General features: G+C 40.9%; 1 protein-coding gene across 2 annotated transcripts in view; it reads right to left on the bottom strand.

The window, feature by feature from the left end:
- The window catches only part of LOC133013799 (CUB and sushi domain-containing protein 3-like), a 212,376-nt gene that overhangs the window by 46,454 nt on the left and 141,527 nt on the right, over positions 1–24,395 (bottom strand). For both annotated transcript variants that reach the window (XM_061080848.1, XM_061080847.1), the window contains 12 exons: positions 24,149–24,229; positions 23,262–23,375; positions 17,281–17,469; positions 16,317–16,463; positions 14,503–14,691; positions 12,164–12,349; positions 11,213–11,407; positions 9,657–9,830; positions 7,887–8,060; positions 6,899–7,072; positions 2,432–2,617; positions 1,087–1,260 (listed from right to left, as the gene is read on the bottom strand). In XM_061080848.1, the coding sequence (XP_060936831.1) occupies positions 1,087–1,260; positions 2,432–2,617; positions 6,899–7,072; positions 7,887–8,060; positions 9,657–9,830; positions 11,213–11,407; positions 12,164–12,349; positions 14,503–14,691; positions 16,317–16,463; positions 17,281–17,469; positions 23,262–23,375; positions 24,149–24,229 (1,983 nt within the window). The remainder of the gene's footprint in view (positions 1–1,086; positions 1,261–2,431; positions 2,618–6,898; positions 7,073–7,886; positions 8,061–9,656; positions 9,831–11,212; positions 11,408–12,163; positions 12,350–14,502; positions 14,692–16,316; positions 16,464–17,280; positions 17,470–23,261; positions 23,376–24,148; positions 24,230–24,395) is intronic.

Consider the following 24,395-nt stretch of genomic DNA (forward strand, 5'->3'; position numbering starts at 1 on the left):
GGGGTGACGTCTCTCGCTCGGTTGATTGTCTCACGCAGGAGGAAGCATTTGCTTCCACACGTTCTACGGCTGAGATGAGAAATCATAACTTAATGTCACTGAATCGAGGAAAAGTGATGGATAAAGGGTTTGGGCTGTTTGGCACTGGTTCCTCAGCCGCATGAAGACACGTTACACAAAGCACGAGAGTGGCTGTGCTAAAATTGAAATGCTGAAACTGCTTTGCATAGAGCGGAATTTGATAATAATGGTTAAACACTTGGCACGCAGAAACCTTTAAAAAGAGCCTGAGCTGCACAGAGCTGTCGTTTGAGGGCAAATAATTGGCTCAGTTAGCTGATCTCTATCCAGGGCAGTTTTTTCTCTGAAGTTAACACAGACACTAACTAAATACTTCATCGATGCCAAGACTTCCAAGTACTATCACAAAATGACAATTATCAATCAACTACTGTGGCATGTAGCCATGCATTAACCAATCTATCTGCAACTTTTCTCCACAGATCTGTGTCCTGATTGGTCTGTGATCTACAGACACTGCTTTGAACAGTGGTGCAAGGACAGACCTTGTGAAAACTGCTGACAGAGTGTTCTGTGAAGGATCTGCAGTATTTGTACATTGTTTCTGGGAGAAAAAAAAAGAAAACAAGATGTTGCTGCTGATTTTTTAAAAGCCATTATTTTAGAACTGCGGATGCCACAAATAGAATTCTATTAAACTCTGCCCTATTGGGGCGATGCCAGTAATCTCAGACACAGATAATTCAAAGCCTGTGTAAATAAAACTAAAACTATCTCTGTGGTAGATATCACTAAAGGGAAGTAATGAAATACAGTTTTGTTTATGTTTTTCTATGTTTCGCAGTTTGGTCAAACCAAACCACAAATCATTCCATGTATTTAGAGAGCACCTGCCCAAGCACAGACTGAGTTCAGATATCAGATTGTCTTCTTTTCAAAACAAAAACTACTTGTTCCTTAAATGTGATTCTGTTATCAGTGTCACAAGGGAGAGGGGAAAAGAGAGGCTTCAATTTCATAGTGTGCAGGCAGCCTGCATGACTATATTTGTGAATGTTTGTTTACCTGAGCAGTGGGGCAGTGGACCACTCCAGTGACCGTTCAGCTGACAGGTGAGTGATGAGTCTCCTATGAGCTGGCGGTCTCCAGAGCAGGAGTAGCGCACCGTGGAGCCAAAGGTAAACTTCTCTCCACTCATCTCTCCGTGGGGAGGCGTCCCTGGGTGGCCGCAGTCCACTTCTGCATGACAGGGTGCGGAGAGGAAATTAGATTATCAGTGGGTGAATGAACGGATGGATGGATTAGTGTCGTCTGCCTGGACATGCTTGATGGAAATCACAACTCGCGCTGCTGCTGGTGTTGCCGGAACACCAGGATTTTTTTGGATTGTTAGGCAAACAGCTTGATAGAAGAAAAGCAATCGATTTAATGTTTCAGGTGAAGATTCAGTTAATATTTGGATTATTTCAGTAGGTAAAGACACATACATCTATACGTGGCCCAGAAATGCAGTACTGTCATTCATCAAAAAAATAGTACATGCAACATTGTATATACATCTGAATGCTCGCATATACTCAGAACTAGAATCTAATTTAGCTTCTGCTTTTAAATTTGTTTGACCTTTGTGTGTGTTTGGGGGGGGGGGAGAGAGCTCTCACATAAGTTTTGTCTTATGTGTCTTACGCAAAGGAGGCTTCTGTAATTTCACAAAACTAATTTCTGGGAAAAGATTCAGTGACGCCCAGAGCAGTGAATAAACATTTGAGACAGACACTCCTGTGTATCTCTTTAATTACTATTCCGTTTGATAAAATAAATACGCTGCGTCATCTCTCTACCATGAAATGAAGTGCTTTCCGAAGCTGTGTGCAAAACGTAGAGGTTCACTTTCTATGATTCCCCTGGAAACACGTCAGTAGTGTCGCTGGCAGACCCGTACAAAAGTGTGTGAGCATGATGGGCCAGGTGTTTGAAAGGGACATTACAACCTCGAATAACCCCTAAAGTTCATGGATGGTTGTTGGTGTAATGCGAGTGCTTGGTTTTCGAGGGAACATTAGCGATAGCCTGAACAACTGGTCCTATGACAGTTTCCCTCATTTCTCAATTAGGCAGTGCGCAACATAACCATAAGCCACGGGGGCATCGAACATTACACAGATGTTCCCAGTCACAGCATTTAGAAAGTTGCACCATTAAAACTCGAGAAGCAAACGGGGACACAAACAAGGTTGTGGACAACCAATCAAGAGTGAAACTTCTCTCTTCATTTAATCTGGCCTTCGTTTAAAGTGTATTAATTCATCACATCGGTGTATGATGTGATGGAAAAGGATAAGTGGATAGAATCTAAACAGTGGACAGACATTGACACAAATAAACAACAGGACCTGTATTAAAAACTTACCGATGCAATCTGGCAGAGGTTTGTCCCAGTGTCCCACCGGCTGACATGTGAGCACCGACGAGCCGAACAGGTAATACCCGGGGTTACAGTCGTAGAAGACCACGCTGCCGAATGTGAAGTTGCCGTGCTCGATCTTACTCTCCCGGATAGAGTTGGCAGGGATACCCGGGTCTGTGCAATTTACAACTGTTTATAAAAGAAAAAAAAAAATTATGCCATCGCGCATTATTCAGTTAGTTAAACATAATGGGGGAATACAGGCAGCAGTTCAATTCGCTTTTATTGCTGCAAGAATATTTCAAGCAAGATAGATGTTTTTAGTGTAAATTAGTGTTGCAGTGGCGTGGTCACATGACCATTTATGGAGCTAACTGTTAAAGAGAAGCCTATTACTCGTGTTCCTGTTGCCCTGAGTGTAGTATTACATATATTTATGATTTCACTAGCTGACCTACTGTATATTCTCCTCATTATAAAGGTGCTGTGATAATGTAATAATGGATAACAGAACAGTTCCTGGCAACGTTACAAACAACAATCTATTCTGGATTTCTGAGAAAATGTATATTCAATGTAGAGAACAGGCTCTTGTATTGTTATTGGTTGTGTGTATTAGCAGTGTTTGTCTCTTTGGTTGTGTTCTGCATGTGTTATCAAATTAATGAAGATGCTTTTGTTGACTTGTCTCTTTGCATGTATTTTCTGAAATTACAGTGGCCGCAGCAATATTCACTTGTTGGCAGCATTTCCAAACCCATCTTATGAATATGTACAATCAAGGCGTCGTTAGGCCTGGTATCTGAGGCTATGGCTCTGAATGTTTTATGAATATCTCCAGATCATAAAAATAAAAACACAGGATATATATAATTTTCTTTAAAAAATAATAATAATGATAAAAAACTGACTCCGGTCTATTAATCTGTCAAAGCCCTTGAAAATAATATAGTGTTGTGTATCTGTAACACATGTAGGATGGAAGTCTTAAAGCAGCTTATCTACTTCTCACATGGGACATGCACATTGTGTATAAACGTGAGAGAAAAAGCGAAAGAATGGGAGAAGAAAGACAAAGAACACACCAGTTACTTGTTGTTCTTTGTATCTGTTGGTAGTTAGTGATCTAATTCACTGAGGTAACACTTTAAGCCTGTGGATAACAGAAGCCTTTTAAAAAGAAAATATATGAAGGCAATGAGGCGCAGGCAGAGTTTTCTCCTGTAGCAGCAGATGAGTCAGGACGTGAGTCTTCTTACTGCCTCCTTTACAAGCTCAGGTTGATGAAGATGAGGGCTATTTAGTTAGTGTGCCTCAGTGGTTCTCACAAAGCAAATTTATAAAAACAAGTATTTCCCAAGCACACCTTTATATTTGATTAAAGCGATGTAAATCATCATAAATAATTCCGAAGCACACCAGTGTGCCAGACTGCCATATGGAAGATAGATGTTATTAGAGCATGAAATTCCACTGCAGTAAGTAATACATAGCAATCGAGCGCTGATTGATGTACATCTGTTGCTGTGCGGATTATTGGCCTGTAGCTGGCATCCAGTAGTGCTGCTGTGTTGTATAACTATCTGATCTTTTGAAATAATAAGCACAGATGACTAGTCCCCATGGGAGATGATGCAATGGGGCTTTTATTGGTTTATTTTTGTATATTCTGTTTGGCGAATTCAAATAACTGGTTAAGGCTACGTGTAGAATGCATGTATACGTTTATAAACTAGATCTTCACTTGACAAAGAGAGAGATTTAGTTAGATCTTGGTTGGCGTAGTCTGACCCTCTTTATGACCAGGACAGGGGAGAGGAGAGGAGAAAAGGAGGGGAGAGCAGAGGAATTCGACAGACAGAGGAGACATCAGAAAAGTTACTGGAGAGGTGAAGAGGAGGAAGAGAGTATGAGATAGACAGATAAGACACGGAGTCAACACAGTATGTCTTATTTCAAACTTGTCACAGCTCAAAAGAAGCCGTGGTCAGAGAAGATATGAGACCAGTGTTGGTGAAACACAATGGCAACATGCAGTCTATCAGATAACTTCATCAACATAAAGGCTTTTATTTTTTCTTATCTGTTTTAATTCTGCTGCTGAAAATAAATGGAATTACGTTGCATAATTTATTTTTCATTTCATTTTTTTTTTTCAAAACCAGCCTCCGACCCGACGGAAACCTTCTGGCAGAGAAATGTGTCTCACATTTTTAAAATTATTTTACTTTTAATTTAACTTGAGTATGTAGATCTTATCTCTGTCCATACAGTTGCTATGGCGCTATGATTTTAAAGTGTTCATCATTACAATACAAAGGAGTTTATGAAACACAGCATAGAGTACTGCAGCTACTACACAATAAAGTGTTTATTATAATGTTTATATTAAATACATGTCATAGATTTCTTCAAACGCCACTCACTACATAATGTGTATTGTAGTCATGTGTACTGTGTGTATCACGTCCTTGGATTTGGATTGTGTTAAGGATTTTACACTGCATGAAGTAAAAAACAAGACAACTTATCATCCTTGTGGTAAGCTGCCTCATTACCTCCACCCAGTATCATCGCCAGGGAGGCGACTTTTCTTTCCCAGAAGCTGTGCAGCCGTGTCTCTTCGGAAGGAGCCTCATTTACATAAATGCTATTTGTCAGCATGTTCACTTGTAAGTTAATTATAGAACTGTTGATATTACCCGATCAGGGCCTTTTTCTGCTTATTCTTTAAACTGTGAGACAAGTGAGTCCAGGCTATATTTAAGCACTGTCAATAATAATAGCACTTCATGTTTTTTCGCTGGAAACAAAAAGGCGCATCGTTTGTCACAGTTTCACCAGCATCCCTTTTAGAAGCATCCATGTGCTCCGAAGCCTCACTGCTGACAAGGGGGTTTAGACAGCGGAAAGTAGATGAGGGTGAAGTTAAGTTCAGAGCAGCATCAAATTAAATCAATAATGTAAACCTGCGACGAAGCTGGCGTAACATATTTTAGTGCAAACAGACATATTTTGACAAAGGGAGTCCTGACAGTTTAATATGATTTTACTCTTTTGATCTTTTACCAGGTCTGTCTCTACGGTGCTATTCACTGTAATGAAAACTCTGTCTCTTCACATCTGACTGCCAAAAACACGCATGCCAAGAGGAGAGATATTTTTAAATGGGCAAAGTCTGGCAAATTGAGCGTTGGCTGACTAAAACCTGTTGGCAGACCAATTAAAGCTACACTCAAATTATTCTTTGATTTAATGTTAGTATGTTACCATGTTTTACAGCATTTTAGTCAGTTAAGACCACACGGTATTTACACTATCTAGCTTTTTTTAGCTTCACCCTGCATCACATATCAGTCTCATGCTGGACCAATTTTCACAGGCAAATATGAAAAAGCTAATTTTCCAAGTGATAATAAATAAAGAGCTTCCATCACAGAGCAGGATAATCTACCTGACATTGTCCCTCTCTATCTTGAGCACAACCGTGTGAATTGTGGGAAATGTTGTCAATCTGTCAAAACATTTATGTGTTCGCAGAAAAAAAATTCTGGATTACTGTTGATTGTAAACACAGCACTAATGAACCAAGCCTGGGCAAACTAAAACTGGACACCACTAACACACAGCCACCATCTTACAATCCCAATAAGATTTCTAGTGGTGAATATACTCCAAGCTTTCTTGCCTTCAAAGTTATCTTTCCCTGCAGAGCTTTGTGGTAAAATTGGCAGTAGAATTGTAGAAACAATTCTCCAACAACTCTTTGCTTCCCATAGACTCTGCAGCAAGCTCGTTATTGCTATTTTCCTGCCTCTGCTCTGAGGCCAGGGCTCCAGATGTTGTTGCCTAATGCTATGCTGTTTCCAGAGAACAGATAGTGACTTTTCTCATTCAAATCAATAGATCTGCACCATCTCTATCAACTCCGCTTCAATATCTGTGTCTCTGAATCTTGGCTGTCACTGGCTGCTGATTTTTGAACGATCATGATACATCTGCCGGGCTGCTGAATTCTTGTGGTCATCCTAACATCGGATTCACAAACCATCCCAAAGCACCTGCGGAAGCTGTTTCATTCCGTTCCAGCACTTTGGCTAGATCCTACTTCATCTTGCTGGCAGCTACCCACCCCACTGATGGCTAGCCTGATTCACAGAAGGAAAATGAGATAGAATTGGCTCCTGTGTATGTGTTGAACACCTTCAGTTGTAGTGATACATCAAGAGGTACCCTCTTCAGAAAGGGATCAGATGCAGATGGTTAATGACATGCAAAAAGAACACGATGCATTTGCTGCTTCCAAATTCTTGTTTCAATCGAGTGTGTGTTGTCTGAGCAGGGGCTAAACACGCTGGAAGAGACAAACATCCTTTCTAGTTCAAGAAACGTCTGCAGCCTTCTGATTCCTCCAGTCAGTCAAGCCAACAGTCATTTATCCATTGTGCAGGAGCTTCAGCTGGACCTTACCTCTGCATGTCGGTGGCTGGTGGCTCCACTGGCGGCTGGCTTGGCACTGAGCTGTGGAAGGTCCTTCCAGGGTGTATCCTTTGTTGCAGTAAAAGCGCACAACATCATTGTAGTTGAAGCCATCCCCTGTGGTGCGGCCATAGATAGGGCTGCCGGGGTGGCCACATGTCACAGCTAAAGTTTACGCGCATCGTCCAGGAACACGAGTCAAACGAGGAGGATGAAAGAAATGATGGAGAGAAAAGGTAAAGACGAGAGGGGAGAGAAAATGCACCGCGTGTGAGGAGAGAGAAAGAGAGAATAGACAGGAGAGACAATTCAATAAAAAAAATCAATAAGTCATGTACAGTGACACCTATCATAAAAATATCATTATCATATAATTAACCTCAAAGGACAACAGGGGAATTAGGAATCAAGACATGATCTCAATCTCAAAAGGGTAAGCAGCACATTGCAGTGCATCAATAGGTGAATAGGAGATAGTAAATCGCGTTATGAGGATATTTATCGATTACCAACTTGAGGGTTGCTCAGGCGAGAGGAGGAGGGAGCATGGGAATAGCAAAAAACTTTAATTATTTGAAAAGAATAACAGCATTTGTATTTATTGACTAATTCCAATAATTAAATTTAATCAATGCGTTTTTGACAAACCTTTCCTCTGTTGTGAATAATTATTTAGTAAGCATAGTTTTCAGGATTTCTAAAATTCATGTCTTTTCAATTTGAAGAGTAGTATCAACAGGCAAATATAACAAGCTGCTCTTGTTTGCCATAGAAATGCAGAAAAATACCCTGTCCATTTTAATCTCGACTTACTCATTGACCTAAAAACTCCTTCAACCGTTCAAAAAAACAAACGTGCACACCCACCCCTGTCAGACTCTTACCACAGCCATTCTCTTTCCTTTCCTTCACACATAAACACACATGCACACACAGCTCCCTGTATTTGGTAGCCCAGAAGTTTGGTGAAAGTACTTACAGATGCAAACTGGGAGCTGTCCGGACCAGTTGTTGTCCTGCTGACAGATCCGTACCGAGGAGCCGATGAGCCTGAATCCAGGGTTGCACTGGTAAACCACTGTGTCCCGGTACCCAAAGTTTTCCCCAATCACCTGCCCATTCACAATCTGCTCTGGGACACCACAGTGACCGGCTGTAAGAATAATCAAAAAGAGAAAAATGATTTAAACCTGTATAACTGCTTTCCCTTAAAAAACGTTGGTCTGTCTTTCTCAAACAAATGTATTAATCAGACAGCACATCAAATATAAATTGTTATGTTTAATTTTTTGTTGTCAGGATAATAGTCAGTTGGAGCCAATATGGTCGACTGGATTTAACACTAGATGCAAAGCACTTAGATCACAGTGAATAATATCAGTTAAACATTCATGAGGTGCAAACTGTGGGCTCAACTTTCAAGCTCCTAAGAATAATAGCCCACAGAAGTGCCCAGGGATCTCACAATGATGACAGCTCCATGGTAGAAACACAGTTTTGATCACATTTGAATAATATCGCATTTTGACAACAGTGTTGTAAAATGAAAAGAGCAAACTGGTGATTTGAAAGGGTCCTGGAATTACAACGCGTGGGAACAAAATTTGTGATTGTCTTTGTGAAACATAATGAATTTTGGAAAGCATTTTCCAGCTCATTATATCCGAATTATTGTTTACAAATGCATATTGACCTCAGCATCACTTCTGGTGATAAGTCAGCTTTTCTCGTCAACACTAGAAAGAGGGGCATGTGCAAGTCTTCAGAATTTGTGCAATACACTCATGCACGTAATTGTATTACTTTCAGCTACAATAAATCCCTTATGAGAGGAGGAATCTTGCCGAGGTTTCCACTGCCACTTAAAACCTGGGAAATTGCCACTGACTGCGAGTCTGATTTCCCTAATTTACTCCTGCACCCAGAAATTCAGTCGAGCATTTTATCATCACGCACCAGTCGAGAACAGCAAGATTGTATGAAGATAGTGCTGAAGTAGGCAACTGTACTGTAGAGGTCCCTGTCTCTGTCAACTCTGACAGTCGTATCGCCAAACAAGAGAGAGGTGCCCTTCCTTTAATGAAGTGAACCATTCTCGAGCAGAGCCTGGAGTGCTGGTGCCACAGGGTTGATGAACGGACTAATGGATCTTCCAGGGAAACCGTCACATTCTGCTGCTGTGTGGGTTTGAATGCGGCTCAAGTAATTACGCATGTCTCCTTTTCTTGCACAGTGCAGAGCTGTGACGAGCTGCTGTAAGCTAAGCTGTAGTGTATTTCCTTGTTTGTACAGGATATCTTAACAACAGCTCAAATTGTGTTGGTACAGCTTGGCAGGTGTCTCATAGTTTGGGGCCAGCTGCAGCTCTATCGCTCCTCACTCACATTTAACATTTTAAAATCACTGACTCGGAGGCTTTACTGTACATCACCCGATCCAATCAGATTAAGGTAGTTGGCAAATTGTTTGCACATTTGCACAACTTTTACCTCTAGCTCTCCGCAAGCCCTGAAACAGTCCAACGTGTGCCAGTGATGAGTACCAGCATGTTGTCAGAGCACGCCCAAGAAGAAATTCTACATCGCTCTAAATGTTTAATCATCGGCCATACACACTTGGTAACAAAACCAATTATGGCCACCCTCTGCTGCCCCATCTGGTTTTATTATAGAAAAGTTGTTCAAAACCCCCCAAAAAGCTCACACTGTCTGAACAGTTAACATAAAGAGAATATTTCAACTTTGCTTACCCAGGCACTGAGTCTCCATCCCGCTCCAGAGGCCAGTCAGGAGACACTCTCTGACAGTAGATTCCGTTAAAACATAGCCAAGGTTGCAGCTGAAAATGGCTGACGCTCCGAAGGTAGTCTGGGTCCCAATTTTGTTCCCATTAGGAGGAGTGGGCAGATTGCCACAGGAAATAACTGCAATGAGATGCAGAATATAATAAAAAAGACGAAGGAGGGGGGAGATGGAGAGATGGGGAGTGAAAGAGCAAGACACCGGTAAAGTGAGAGGGAACAAGAAAGAGGAGACGGATGCTGGCTTACATCTTCACAGTCAATAGAGGAGCAGAGTCATTTACACCCATCTTAGCGACTTTAATGCAATAAAACATTGACCTGTACTATTTAACGGAGAGGATAATGATGGTGTTTGCCATTGTCCAAACATCTTTCATCATTCTTGTTGGCTTTTCCTCTCTTAACATTACCACGGCTATTCAGGGCTTTTTGCCTCTCATAAAGGAGTTTCCATGGCAGCACAGAAAACCTTTTTATTTCCCAGTCCCACAATAAACAATATCTAACCTAGGCTGAGATAGGAATAGGTCAAGAGTATACGAGTGAATTATTGAGTGGCTGATCAAGCGATCATTGAATAAGGTATTTATTCTTCAAGTCCTGTGGTGTTACAATCAATGAACTTACTGTATCCGTGGTTAGACAGGACATCGATTTTTCAGTCTGGCTTGATAACAATGATACATTTCTTTCTATTTTAGAACGATATAACTGCATTCAAACATGCACTGAACTCCTGATCATCTCTGCAGGGGTTGTATGCGAGAAAACAAATATCTGAGTGAGAGGGTCCAGACCTTCTTGCTAACTTGATAACGCATTGATAACTTGTTTATTTCTGCAAATGACAATAAAGCCTTTAAACCTTAAACCTTCTCTGGAGTTTCTCGAGCCAGACCCCTAGTAAGAAAGTCTGAAAATGTCAGAGTGAGCTCATATGAGAGCACAGCCGGAGATCGTCTGGAGGATTCAAAGCGAGCGAGTGGGTGTGTTGATGAGGTAACACGCAAACATGAAAAAAACTAAAGTAATACAAATTTATCCACACACACGTTGAAGACACAGACAACGATGTCAAGAGAGCTTTTGGTAATTAAGTCCGACGACAGTGTCCAAGCGCTGAAAACAAAACCATATGACGTCTGCGGTGCGATTCATTTGTTACGTCCTGCCTCTGCCTGCTGTGCCACCCCTCAACTGAACACTCCAGAGAGTTCTGTGTTGTTCTGAACACGTCTGAGCTGAGAATCTCCTGCTGCATGGTGGGAAAGGCACAAAGCCTTGACCCCACTGACTCCATTCCCTGGAGCTTACTTGTTTCAATGACTAGACTTTCGTGTCTTCACTGATGTTTTATTTTCACTATAAAGCAACAATGAAATAATCTGTGATGGTTATTATATTTACATTAAATTGTATTTTTGTTTAGTTCAGTTTTGACTGGTGACTTTGTGTTTTAAAATAAAATATGTGTTGATTTTTGTGTTGCAGAAGTCACTCACTTCTACACCGAGGTCTCTCGCTCCTCCAGCTCCACACCCCATTGGCCAGGCACTGTATGTGTGCAGGGCCAGCACGGTAGTATCCAGGGTTGCAGTTGAAGATTATTTTAGTTCCGTACTCATAGTGCGAACCATTGACTATCTTCCATTTCCCGTGGTCTAGAGAGAAGGAGCTGAGACTGGGGCACATCATTACTGTGGCAAAAAGGAAAAGAAAACAGAAGAGGTGATTCAGCTGGGAGTGGACATTATTATTTTTGCGAAAATTCAAATGCATTCTGTTTCAATTTCTACTCTTATCAGTAACACAACCGTGGCTGAGTGAAAACCTTTAATCAAGGAAAATGCAAGTAGTTGAACAACATATTTTAATCAGTAGAATAAACTAATTCATGTGTTAAAATGTGAACAACAACTTTTCTGCAGTTTGCCTGCAACAAGGTTGTTTTTGAATTGGCATCCTGCAAAACCAAATGGGTTGCAAAACAAAGTCTGTTCCTTTCTCTGCTGTGAGACATATTTACAGGAGGGAATAACAATTGGTCTCCACTGTAAACAATGCTGTCACTCACTCATTATACAAGGAGTCGCTGTGGCATGTAAAACACTCAACCCAGCCCCGAGCTGGAGCTACTCTCCACCGTCTTTCTTTTCACCTCTCCATCTTATCATTACTACATAACAAATTAGTTTCTGTAAAGAAACCACGACTCATCTCTTATGGGACTGCAACTTCCATCACAGTATAGTGTACGATAAAAGCGTTGTATTCCACAACTCCTCCAGAATGTTTTTTAAATACTATTTCTGTCTCCAATACAGCAATACATTTCAAAAATCTGTTTTGCCATAGCTCTTTCCAATCATCATCTCTCAGACTCTTCGCAGGGCACGACTGTGCTGTGGGATCTTGTAGTTACCCCACCTTCACCACCCTCACCCTCTACTCACCGATGCATCGGGGTATCTTGTTGTGGTTGCTCCAGGTGCCGTCTGGCTGGCAGACTGTGGTCGTCAGCTCTTTGGAGGAAAGCCGGTAGCCGCTGTTGCAGAAGTAGGTCACCCGTGTGCCGACAGAGTAATCAGCAGCGAGCACACCTCCATTCACTGGCGCAGTGGGCACACCGCATGACACAGCTGCAGACGACGAGACGGCGATTGTCAACACACATGTTTATGCACAAGTCAAGACACATCCTATGCAGAGAGAGTCTGGTAAACACAGACATGATCGGCAGGCACATTCACATATCAGCCACATGTTTGTGTGTATGTGCTCGCCCCAGTGTAGGGAGAGAAACCCATTTTTGGTGAGCAGGCAATGGTAGTTTTTTAATTTACACAAGCAGCTATTTTGTTGTTCTTCTTTTGAATGGTCCCATTCAGAAAGTAAAAGCCTTAAAGGAAATATTCATTCTGTGCTGACATTGAACAGCCTTGTAGAATTCCAACAACAGACCCTTATTCATGGGAAACACTCAAATATGTCACAGCAGAAAACACACATATGATATTAATGACACTAATAATGAATAGATTATATTTGGTTGAGCCACTTCCAGACTCCCGGTACTGTGCACGCTGCTGCCCGGGTGCCCTTGAGCAATCTTTAACAGAATACGTCGCACAGGTGAATTTCCTGCTATGCCAAGTCAAAGAGTCGATTAAAGGGTCACCGTTAAAGACGTTTCCAAAATGCTAAAACATTAAACCTACTTAAACAGTCATCATCAACAAGGACAACAAGGGTGCTCACAACCACCTAGAACCTTTCTAATAGTCATGTGGGAATGTGGATTCACATCAGCGTTTAACTAAATAATTTGCTTAAATTGAACTATATTAGAGATCACTGAATCAATAGCTCTGCTCTTAAACTCTCCCCAGCTAAAGAAATCCATTAAAACGTAGGACTGGCCCAGTAGAGATGGTCTAACACACAGAAAGGTAAGTTATTAAAATTTAAGTCCTCCATTAATTTTATAAAGGAAGATTTACAATAGGCTATTAGACCAATTCAAAGACACTTATAGGATTAGTTAAGATGTCATTAATGGGTAATTTGAAAACACACTAATGACTTACATTTAATGAAGACCCAGTCATTAAAGTAACTACCTATAAAGTGACTGTTTAAACAGTCACACCTTCCATGTAGCGCTGTGTCCTTGTCCTTATATCTCTTAAATCGGTGTTACTGCAGCAGCAGTGTTTAAACCAAGTAGAAAGCTAAAGCAGGTTTCAAGGTGTTTATTGTCAGAGCCAAGTCAGAGGGAGTGAACAGATTGGGGGAACCAATATCTGCAGGGTCAGACTAAACCCAAACATTTATGCAAATACACACATCGTAAAGTTGAGCAGTTGCACATGTAGAAACATCGAAGGAGCGTTCAACATTCATTTGTGAGAACTGCTGGTAACAAATGGTAATTACAAGCACCCAAAGCCTTTCTAAACTGCAGATGAAAAGTTTCAAGTTAAAAAAGAGTGAACTCTTTAAGATCAAAGCTGAAAAGGTCAGTATGCCTGAACCATTATTCCAGGTCTCTGCTCAGTGATGGATTAATGTAGTGCACATTCTCAACCTATCAAACAATATGGATTGGAAAGAGTGAAAGATTGAACATGCTACGATGTAATCTCAATCATCCTGCAGATAGCAGATGGACAGCATCTGTCTGGATACATTAGTTTATTTGCAGCCTCGGTTGGGTTTATGTGCTCCAGAAAAGCGGTGTGCAATTACCAAACTGACGGAATCAATCACAGGTGTGGAGTGTTTTTAAATCATTTTAAAGTACATGACATATATATTTTGATTTCACAGCAGCATGATAAGATGCAATTGAGCACGCCATCTGTTGCTGTTTGGTGCTGCGCGGCTGTGTGTGTGTGTGTGTGTGTGTGTGAGAGTGCATGCCATCACGGGCACCAGAATGCACACATTTCACGTGTGCGCATCAAAGAACCCAATTAGTTGAGTGAGACCCAACAGCGGCAGACACTGCATGCTAATGGCAAGTTAGCTAAAGTAATTTGAAGAAGTGGAAATTGACAGAAGAAGGAGGGATTGATTTCTGTTTCCTTTCCACCTGACAGGGCACTGACTCTCAATCAGGCTGGATTCAGCTCCTACCAACACAGGAATGTTTGGGACTAGACACTCGGATGCCTTAAGCGCTTGCCTGTCTGCCCGCTGAGTGTGGGGGCACAGAGGCAGTGACCAGAAGAACAGGGTAAGAGGCTGGCTGAAGTTAAAAATAAAAGGCTGCCACAGCCGATGAGCTCACCTTGACATGCAGGGACTGGCGCGTCCCAGGCGTAGAAACCATAGACGCTCTTCTTGCACACAGCAGTGCCCTTTCCAATCAGCTTGTACCCCCTGTCGCAAGCCCAGCGCACCATGCTGTTAAGATGACCTCCGGTCTGGCTCACTACAAAGCCATGCTGTGGGGAGTCAGGGGTACTGCAGTACAAGGCTACAAGAGATGGACGAATTAACGAACAGAGGAGGGGATGGGAGATTGGCCCGGCGGGGGAGAGGAGAGAGAAACATGACACAAGGTGAGAATGAAGCCAGTGAAGGAGGATAGAAAATATTCATAGGGAAAAGAGACACAGAGAAAAGAGAAGAGGGGCCCTCTGGAAAAAGATTCAGGTGAAAAGTCACATGAAGCCTCTCTGTTAAATAAAGGATGATAATCAGGAGTGTCACAAATATTTTACACTTTCACTTAGTGATGGTGGTGCAAGGGTTTCTAGGGATGGACGGTAGAATCAGTCATGTTGAGGCCAGCATCCTCTCTCACAAACCATCTTTGACAAGTGCTGACAGCATTATGCAGAGAGCACTGAAACATACAAGTTTAATTTAGGAGTTTCATCGAGTTAATCCGCTACAGCATTTTCAACGGAGCACATTTATCATGTTAACCTGCAAAAGCAATGCTCAATACCAGGTCAAACTTAGTAAACCGGAACCCACCGCCAGATGCCATCATCCATCACAGTTTTTCACTATACACGTGGTCATATGTCTAGTTCTGTAGACGTCACCCAACTGCTGCATCTTCCTGCTACTTGAACTACTCAAAAAATAAAAAAGGTCATACTGATTTCTAAAATGTAAGCAGCAAATAGCCAATGGGACAGAAGTTCCAGGAAAAGACAGTGCGCTTCAGAAACGCTGTCAAACATTCCTCCAAATCAGCATGTCTGCGAGGCAGCGAGGATTTAAGACGAAAAGATGCACACTGGAGTTTAAGTCAGTTCCTGTTCAAGTCAATCAAGTCAAGGAGGAGACCTCTACAAAATTCATTGTGCCGACATGCTTTCACTCTAACACTCTTGTGTGTTAAATAAAATGGAGAGTCACAACATGAAATATGAATGTCTTTTGTGCCTTTTTCATTATTATTGATGTATTGCAAATGGAAGATGATCCCCTGTGCTACTCTTGCTTAGCACCACTTGCTTCATTAAACAGCAAATTAAAAATTTAAAAACTTTTGAAATTAAGCAGCACAAAAGAGCAAGCAAGCTTTTCAGTGACCTTCTTCCTGCCTCATGTTTTTTGTGTGTGAAAACATCTATTGTGAGCCTTTATCATTTCAGGGACATTCTTGTTAGTTTCATCTTTTGGCTGACACTGTTTTGGATGAGGAGTCGAAACAGTGGATTGCCAACTGCCTATTTGATTTTGCTGACATTTTTTAAGATGGATGCTGATCCGGAAACAACCTGGGTTTGGCAGAATCAAACCGTCAATCCAGGGAACCTAAGCCATGGCCCCCCCCACTTGTGGAGTATTTCTGTAAATTCACTGATATTAAAAACTCAATACATATCCAGAAATAATAACAGCACACTGTGATAAAATCCACAGGTCATGTTATGGGCACAGAAATATTCAATAGTTGCAGCAGAGCTGATTCAATATTTGCCCCCATGCGGGGTTATCGCTTATTCAATTGAGGTCTGAAGGAACCGAATTGTAAACCCGTGACTTTTATCACTTTTTTGCAATTTGAAGACAAAATATATTCAAATAGTTCTAATAGAAAAAGAATATGATTATAAGCTGGATACATACTTTGATACTCACCCACGTATCTGATGTGGAAGCCTCTGCGATTGGTGCCGTGGTCCGAGGACCAGCGCAGCAGGAGCTGGTGGCCTGTGGTCGTCAGGCTGAACGGGGTTTCAACGTCACCACTGAGTGAGGCCAGGTTTTGGCTGTAGATGTTGGGACCTGAACACAAAGTGTCACACATTCATAGGCATTAATGTAAAAGATAAAATGGACACCCATCTTTAATGTTTTCAGAGTAAATAATTAAAATTACCAAGTGAGGAGACCACATCTATATAAAAAAAAAAAAAAATCTAAACGACATCTAATAATGGTATCAAATATATATACTACAGTAACTTTTACTGAACACATTAGTTGAACCAAATATTTAAGGTCTAAGATAAAAAGGAATCTGTACGTTGAAAGCATATCTCCAAACTGTTCTAATCTAATCATGTTCACACTTGTGTATGTGTATTATTAATGGCCAGGGAAGTGCAGTGCAGAGTTTAGTGCGATTTGGACACACGATAAGCTCAATATTGATAAAATGTAAATAAACATTTGACCAAATGCTCTGCAGCAGTATACTGTAAGTGGCAGCAGTTGAGGAAAGTATCCAAAATTAGATATGAACCATACCTATGAATATTTATAAAGCAAATACTGACAGATTCACTGCAGATAAACGAGGTAGGATAAACAAAACTTTTCTAACTTCATTCTGCACCACAGACTGTTTATAAAAAGATCTGCACACAATGTCCACCACACAAACATTAAAAATATCTCTTTAAGGAGGACTCACTATTAACAAGAAATAATTCCGAAGTAGCTTGGGAGCTTTAGCACAGGCTAAGCAAAGAGACAATTCAAAACGCCACTAGTGTAGCACAGGGAAATGTTTTACAGAGACTAACATCAAAGATTTCACTTGGCTTTGTCCTGCTGACTAATTGTTTATGATAAGACTCAGACACCCAGCAGAACTCACCATCAAATATTTCCAAGATGTCAAACTCCTTCTCTGTCTGGAAGAGTTCAAAGTGCAGAGTGATGTTGTAACCCTTTTCCACGTTAATCAGCCAGGAGCACATCTGGAGGTTGGGGTAGCTGTCAGGGTAGCCCGGACTCAAGATCACGCCGGATGAGTCAAATCGTACTTCATGGGCTGGACATTGTACTGGAAGAAGAGGAGGAATTTTAGAAAGGACAGAGGGTGGAAGAGGAATGAGGTAAAAGAGGGAGGCGACAGCCGAGCTAAGGCAGAGAAGGCATCATGAGAGAAGGGAGGAAAAGACAGGAATACAGCGAAAAAATAACTAGTCTTGAAACAATCAAATATCAGCCAGACTGATATTGCACCTGAGGGCTAATGTGGTAAATGTGCTGTTGTCACCAAGCTCCCCCGATCTATCAAATAATAATACTCAGTGGGTGAGACAGCGAACTTTATACAGAAATATTGTGTGTGCATGTGTATGTGTAAGTTTGTGTGTATCAGCTCTAAGCACTCCTTTCATTTCCTGTAAGCTGGCATGTCTTAAATAATGACAGTCCTGTTTTATTTCTCTTCCTTTGTGCTGGTAACAGACGTTTCTCTTCTGGGCCACTAGTGAAGAAACATGACGCATATAAAAGGTTAACGCGAACAACTGTTCCAGATAAAAAGGTCACTGGAAACAATCGGACGTATATCACGGAAAAAGGCCAGGAGGAAAGAATTGTAACACATCGCAGGATGAATATTTCCGCTGGCAAGTCCCTGCAAAAGTTTCAACTGGCTGAACCAGAACAGCCTCTGGCTCAAAGATAACAGACAGATATGATCTTCAGAATGTCAAAGTCAGTGATTTTCAAAATAACAATGTATTTCTCAAACCACACAATACACGAAAAAGTTCCCTGTGAGGACAGAGGTCGAGAAAAATACTCATTACATTATCTTCACAACAAAATGTAATGTTTGTGTCCACAGAAGAATCAATAATTATAGAAGCACTGTAGTGTATTCATTGATCTGGCAACTAATTTAAACTCAGATCTGTTCAGAAAACGAATGACACATACGATGTAGAACAGTATTTTCTTAATTGCTTGACAGTTTGAGAAACATGAGCAATATGTTCCTGTGTGTATGTTTACAAAGGTTCTACTCTCTGCCACTGTTAGAGCGTTTGTCAAAGAGATATCTTTATCTATTTCAAATCACTGTGCCATCTCATTGTTTTCTCTTGTGCTCTGCAATTAACATATATTACAAAAACAAATTCTACTCATAAGTAACTCTAAAACTGACAATTAGGAGCTTGTGCTTTTCACATTGTGAACAGTTGTCACATAGGGTCAACATGCACGGTGGACGTATTTTTTTTGGTTGGTTATTCAACAACTTTGTTTTCTGAAGCCCACACACTCCTGGAGAGAAATAAAAGGTGTCTGAGTGTGTTACTATGCAGTTCAGTTACTTAATTTTGCATTTCAGTTGAAAAACAAGGTCTGTGCCACTCGATTTTAGCAGAAGAGTTATGACTCATTGGCAATATGAGATCAAAATGTGGGCTTCAGTTGCGGAGTTCACACGGCTGCATCATCAGTTCTGACATCAGCAGGAGCATCTGCTTTACTGGCATCAGTGGGAGTATTTGTTGAACAGAGAACTCCTAAATTTATAAATAAATGCTATTTACAAATACTGATTTAACTCCTGCACATTGTCACCAACCCCAAATCCCTTTAACCACTGTACACTCCTTGCAGTAGATTATAATATTATATGGTTTTATGACTATACATTTATATAAATATATATATATATATATATACATTATAATACAATCTTTTGATATACACATAAATAGATGTGCTGTACATAGAGGCATTTATTTGGGTGACTTCGTTATTGAAATAAATAACCCCCCGGTACTTGTTTAATAAGCTAACGTTGCCAGGCAACAAACACTTTCCAATGAGCACAGTTGTGGCTTAAACAGCTTTGCCTCATACTTTGGTGCAGCGTTTGAAAAAGATAAATTATGAGAGGCTTAAAACTGTTTCAGACACATCAATACTGCTACTTTGTGGGATGAGTTTTTAGAGAAACCTGGATAAGGATAGAATGCTAACCCGGTAGCAGACTGAAGCTTACAATGTGTTTATATGATAGCTATACTGCAAATAGACCTCTGTACCTTAGTGTATTTTTAATTTAATTTTATCTTCTAAAGAGAGGACATATCTTATCTCAAGGGAATAAGCATTAAACTGCGAATTAGTTTATTGACCAACCATCCTTAGCCAGCGAATTATATCCAGGTAAATACTCAATGCTGATATTATGTACTGCGCTTCAATGTGAAATGTGTTGGTGTTTGTTAAAACTGACACGTGTTGGTATTACCTTGGCTGAGGTATTCTTTTTTTTTCTACTTTGCACTGTCTTTGTCATATTGTTGGCTACAGAGACATAAATACGATGAAGATGAAATTATTTGTATTGCTCATGTTTCTATCCTTGATCAAAGCTTTTTGGTAACCTTCCTCATATGCTTCCAGAGAGTCAGAGCCTGGGGAAATGTCTTACAAATCAGGGGCATATAGGGGTGAAATTGCACAGCCATCCAAGGACACTTCCGTGTTATCTTCTAAGCCTAAAATGACAATTAACAGAAGGGTTGACAGCAAACAAAAGCGGAATCAGGGAACACAGGAGAATTCCTTTTCCTGCCCTATCGGCAAGCTGCCGACAGGAAATGGCCCCATTACAGGCTTATTGTAGCAGTCTCTGGGATGAGAATAGCAGGTCAACTCAAATTAAGTTCAACTTTACATGTCCCAAGGAGAGCAATTAGTTTCTTGCTACAGGTGGCACAAGGACATAACATACCCGACATAAGAAAATGCGATGAGTTCTTCACTACAATAATGAGGTGATCCATGGAAATGTCAGACAACGAATTACTAATCCACGTGTCCTAAAATAGTCCTGACTATTCCTCAAGGCAGGTTTGAGGGAGCGGTTCGATCAGGGGAAATATGAGGTCTCATCATCTGCCCATTTTGATTTACACTTTAACCCATTATACCCTGATGCAACACATGTGTGTATGTTTCTCAGGTTCTCCCTTTGGAGCCGGATGAGATGTGTGGTTCTTAACGACAATGATTGCTTTCAAGACATGCGGGGCTGATGAAATACATTGTGAATCACTGAAATGCTGATAGGAAAAGCAACATGCACTATGGAAAATGTAGGTTGTTTCTTAAAAAACAAAACAACAATAAGAAAAACAGTGAAGGACCCAGACGATTTTCCTGCTGACCCTCTTAACAAGGCTCGTTTGGTAAGAGACATGCTTGAGAGGAAGAACGGGGTGTTGGCAAGATATCCTTTTTTTTTTTAAATCAAACACTAGGTTTACGGAAACAACACTGATTTACAATGAACACATTAACAAATGTAAAAAAGGCTGAGAAAATAAAACTTTTGCAAATGTTGGCAATCCTTTCCGCTCATTAGAAAATAGTTTTTATTTGGGTGATGCACATAGTGTTACAAAACAATAATCAATGAAATTTATGTGCAACCTCTATTTAGATTAATGTTTTCATACAAGCATGACTTCACTTAGAACACCCAATGCTTTAGTAGTAACACAATTTATATAACACGACTAAACTTACTGTGATACACCTGAGTTTACGATGTCCAACTTAAAATAATGTTCAAATATCTCAAATGCTGATTTATAGTCTAGATCTAGCCTTGCACAATAAAATCAATGGAAAAATCATTGTCTAGTCGCACCTGGGTGATTCACCCATCATGATTTTGAAGGTTAATTTAGCCATTCATATTGAAGCTTGTGACATTATTTCAATTGCGGTACGAGGGTTTTACTCTCAGAGCAGCTAGTTGGTGTTGGCAGAGCTTTGTGTATTCAGTAACACATGAGCAGGTGAGAGCTGGCAAGCCCCACATAACAAGAGAGGTTGAAATGTCTTCCACTATTCTCAAGTGACTGACTGACTGCCCTCACTTGGCACAAAGGGAACATATCACATTGTTCCAAACTGCTCCTGTTGTTGCTGATCTGCTAATTGGTCACTTTAAAAAGAGCAATGGAACTGAACATTGGAAAGCATTTTACGCCAAATTCATTCAGTCAGAATAATGTGATTTGTATGCCAAGCCATTATGATGCAGGATGCAATGAAGCTTTTTGCTCCATTGTCTTCTATCTCTCTCGCTCTCTTTGTAATGTCAAGCAAAAACAAATGTCAAGCGAAAAAACAATGCAGCAGGATTTTAGATCCCTCTTGCATTTATACATATTTAATTTTGCAAAATGTTAGGTAGGCCCTATGCAGCAGAAGGGAAGGTAAGCCTTGTTTTCAGGATTCACACCGGCATCAATGCATATTGTATCAAACTGCCATTCTTTAGCCCTGTTTGACCTTTGTGCATACGCTAATAGAGACCTTCACTAGCACTGCAGCTTATGGCCTTTATGAATAAAGTATAAAAATATGAGTTGCTGGATCACTGATGAAGACACTCGACTTAATCTTTTCCATTACTTATGACCAATCCCATTTCACCCCTTCTCCCTTCCCCTCTGTTTTGCACGTTCAGGTGTAGGGGTAGAGTTTCTGGATACGGCGGGCAAGTATTAGGGCAGCCCTCGAACCGGATAATGCTAATGCTAGCAATTTTTTTTGCATGATAATCCCCTATTTTCCCATTATTTCATGTGGATTCCCTGCTCTTTGAAGATACACGATGTACTTAATTTAACCAGCGTAGAGCAGCGATGCTACTGAACTGGGGCAAGTTAACCCTTGAAAACAAGGGGGAGGTTCAGGGAGAAGGGGTGAAATGGAAGTGGGCCTTAGCGTTGCTTAACTTGTGACACTTCCACACACATCGCCCAATTTCGACATAGTAAAAGCAAAACAATGTCAGCTGCAGAAATGCTCTAGGAGGAAAACCAAGATATCAAGTCAGACATCAAATAAGAGCCAGGGATGAGCAAATATATGTTCCACTAGTCCTATTCTAAGAGGCTTTTTGAACATGGGCTATGGGTTTGTTGAGTATCTGTCAATCCTTGATCACAAGTCCAATCAGTTACTCATAGTTTCTAGAAACACAAAGACAGAAATGCTCATCAGCTCAAGACTTGCAGAGAAAGGACTTCAGGGCACATCAAAAGATGGCTAACCATAGGGAATAGGGGGTTTCAGAGAGCTCTGTTGTCTGCGGCAAAGATGTATTGGCAAGACAGGCTGGCGGATGGCATTTGTGTTTTACGGTCTAAACAAAGTCTCTGATGCAGACAACACAGACATTTCTTTCCCTTTGTTTCTTGTTTGAATAATCATCTTCTGAAAAAACATGGGAGGGAGGCGTTTTTCATCCATCAAACCCATGGGGCCGTTTGAGCAGGATTAAGGGGTAAAAAATAGGCTCCCATCCCTTTCTACGGAGAAGGAAACAAATCAGCTCTGGTTGCCCACCCTTGATACACAACAAAAAGACACATGTCTATGAAACCTACTGATGTGTAATTTGTTTCCCGCTGAGCCTTCACAGCCCAGTGTTGATTCTAAGGGAGCACAGGACTATGATCTTAGGTCAGTAGCATTCTGACTCTGTGGGCCTTGATTAATTACAGAGGAGATGCTGTTTGTCACCAGGAACCTGCTTGAAGGGGCCCTGCTGGCGGTCCGTTAAGTGATGCATCAACAGGTGTTGCTGACTGCTAGAAACCTTGGCAGAGTCACATTAAGTGCACACACGTGCACACACAGACACACATAACTGGAAATCAATACGCAAACAAATGTATGTGTTGAGCGTATGTGCAAGGATCGACATTTAAACACAGACACAGAACAGTATTAAGACAGGAAAACATAAAACCACACAAATTCATGAAAAGACTCATAAACCAACAACTGAATAAAACAAACCTTGACAGACTGGTGGGGGTCCATCCATCTGTAGCCTCTCTCCAAGACGACAGGTCAGAATCTCACTGCCCACCAAGGTGAAGCCTGGCAAGCACGTGTACCGAATAATGTCCCCTGCGAGGTCATTTTCACCCGCAGTCATACAGACCAACACACACACACAAACATTCACACACACACACACACAAAGACACACACAAACGCACACATCCCCACAGAACCATGTTAGTAAAAAGTTTCCTCAGTACAAGCACTTGAAACAGCAATCGACAACACATTTTCTAATGAAGAGTGACATGCCCTAGCTGTACTGGAGGCACTTCATTACATTACAGAGCTGCAAACTGGTTCGCACGCACGCACACACAACCACAGACGTTTGAAATCAAAATTACACTCAATTTCAAAGACACAAAATAAGGCAGCCACTCGCCACATGGGTTCCACTTCACTTTGCTAATCACTTCGGAAGACTGAAAATACAAACAGCTTATATGGAGAGTTAATTAGCCCTGCCCTCCAACTAATACTTTATTGTACGAAGCACAAACACACGGCAAACACTCAATAGGAAGGAAAGAAATACAGGATTGAATAGCAAAGAGCAAAACAAGAGAGACTAAGAGCACATTGCAGGAAGATTGAGATATTTGGAGTTATAAGAAAACCCAGAGATGGATTAATACATTCATAATAATGGTTTCAATAAACAAACAAAAAAATCAAGTAAGTAATTGATTATTGTACAAAACCATTTGCGATGTGTCTAGTCTTGTTTTTCCCACTCTGTCCAGGGCTTTCTAAGCAAATTACATTATTCCTGGTGCAAATTTATTTTATCATGTATTCCCCTGGCCAGTAAACAAGGGAAATAAAATAAGACAAACCTATTTCAAACTCGTCATCATCGGTTAGGATAGTGGCGTTGGCGACAGGAGGGGGTGGCTGACATGTTCTCAGCTGGTAGGCTGTTGGGGAGAGGACACATGCTGAAATCTGTGCACTCAAGTGAGACAGGAAGATACCGTGTTTGAGTGTGTGTAAGTGTGTGTGAGTATTTTCTCTTGAACAGCAAAATATTCTTTACTCTCCCCTCACACTGAAACTTGAATGGATCATAAACTGCTACCTATC

The sequence above is a fragment of the Limanda limanda genome, chromosome 11, assembly GCF_963576545.1.
Source record: "Limanda limanda chromosome 11, fLimLim1.1, whole genome shotgun sequence".
Classification (NCBI taxonomy): domain Eukaryota; kingdom Metazoa; phylum Chordata; class Actinopteri; order Pleuronectiformes; family Pleuronectidae; genus Limanda; species Limanda limanda.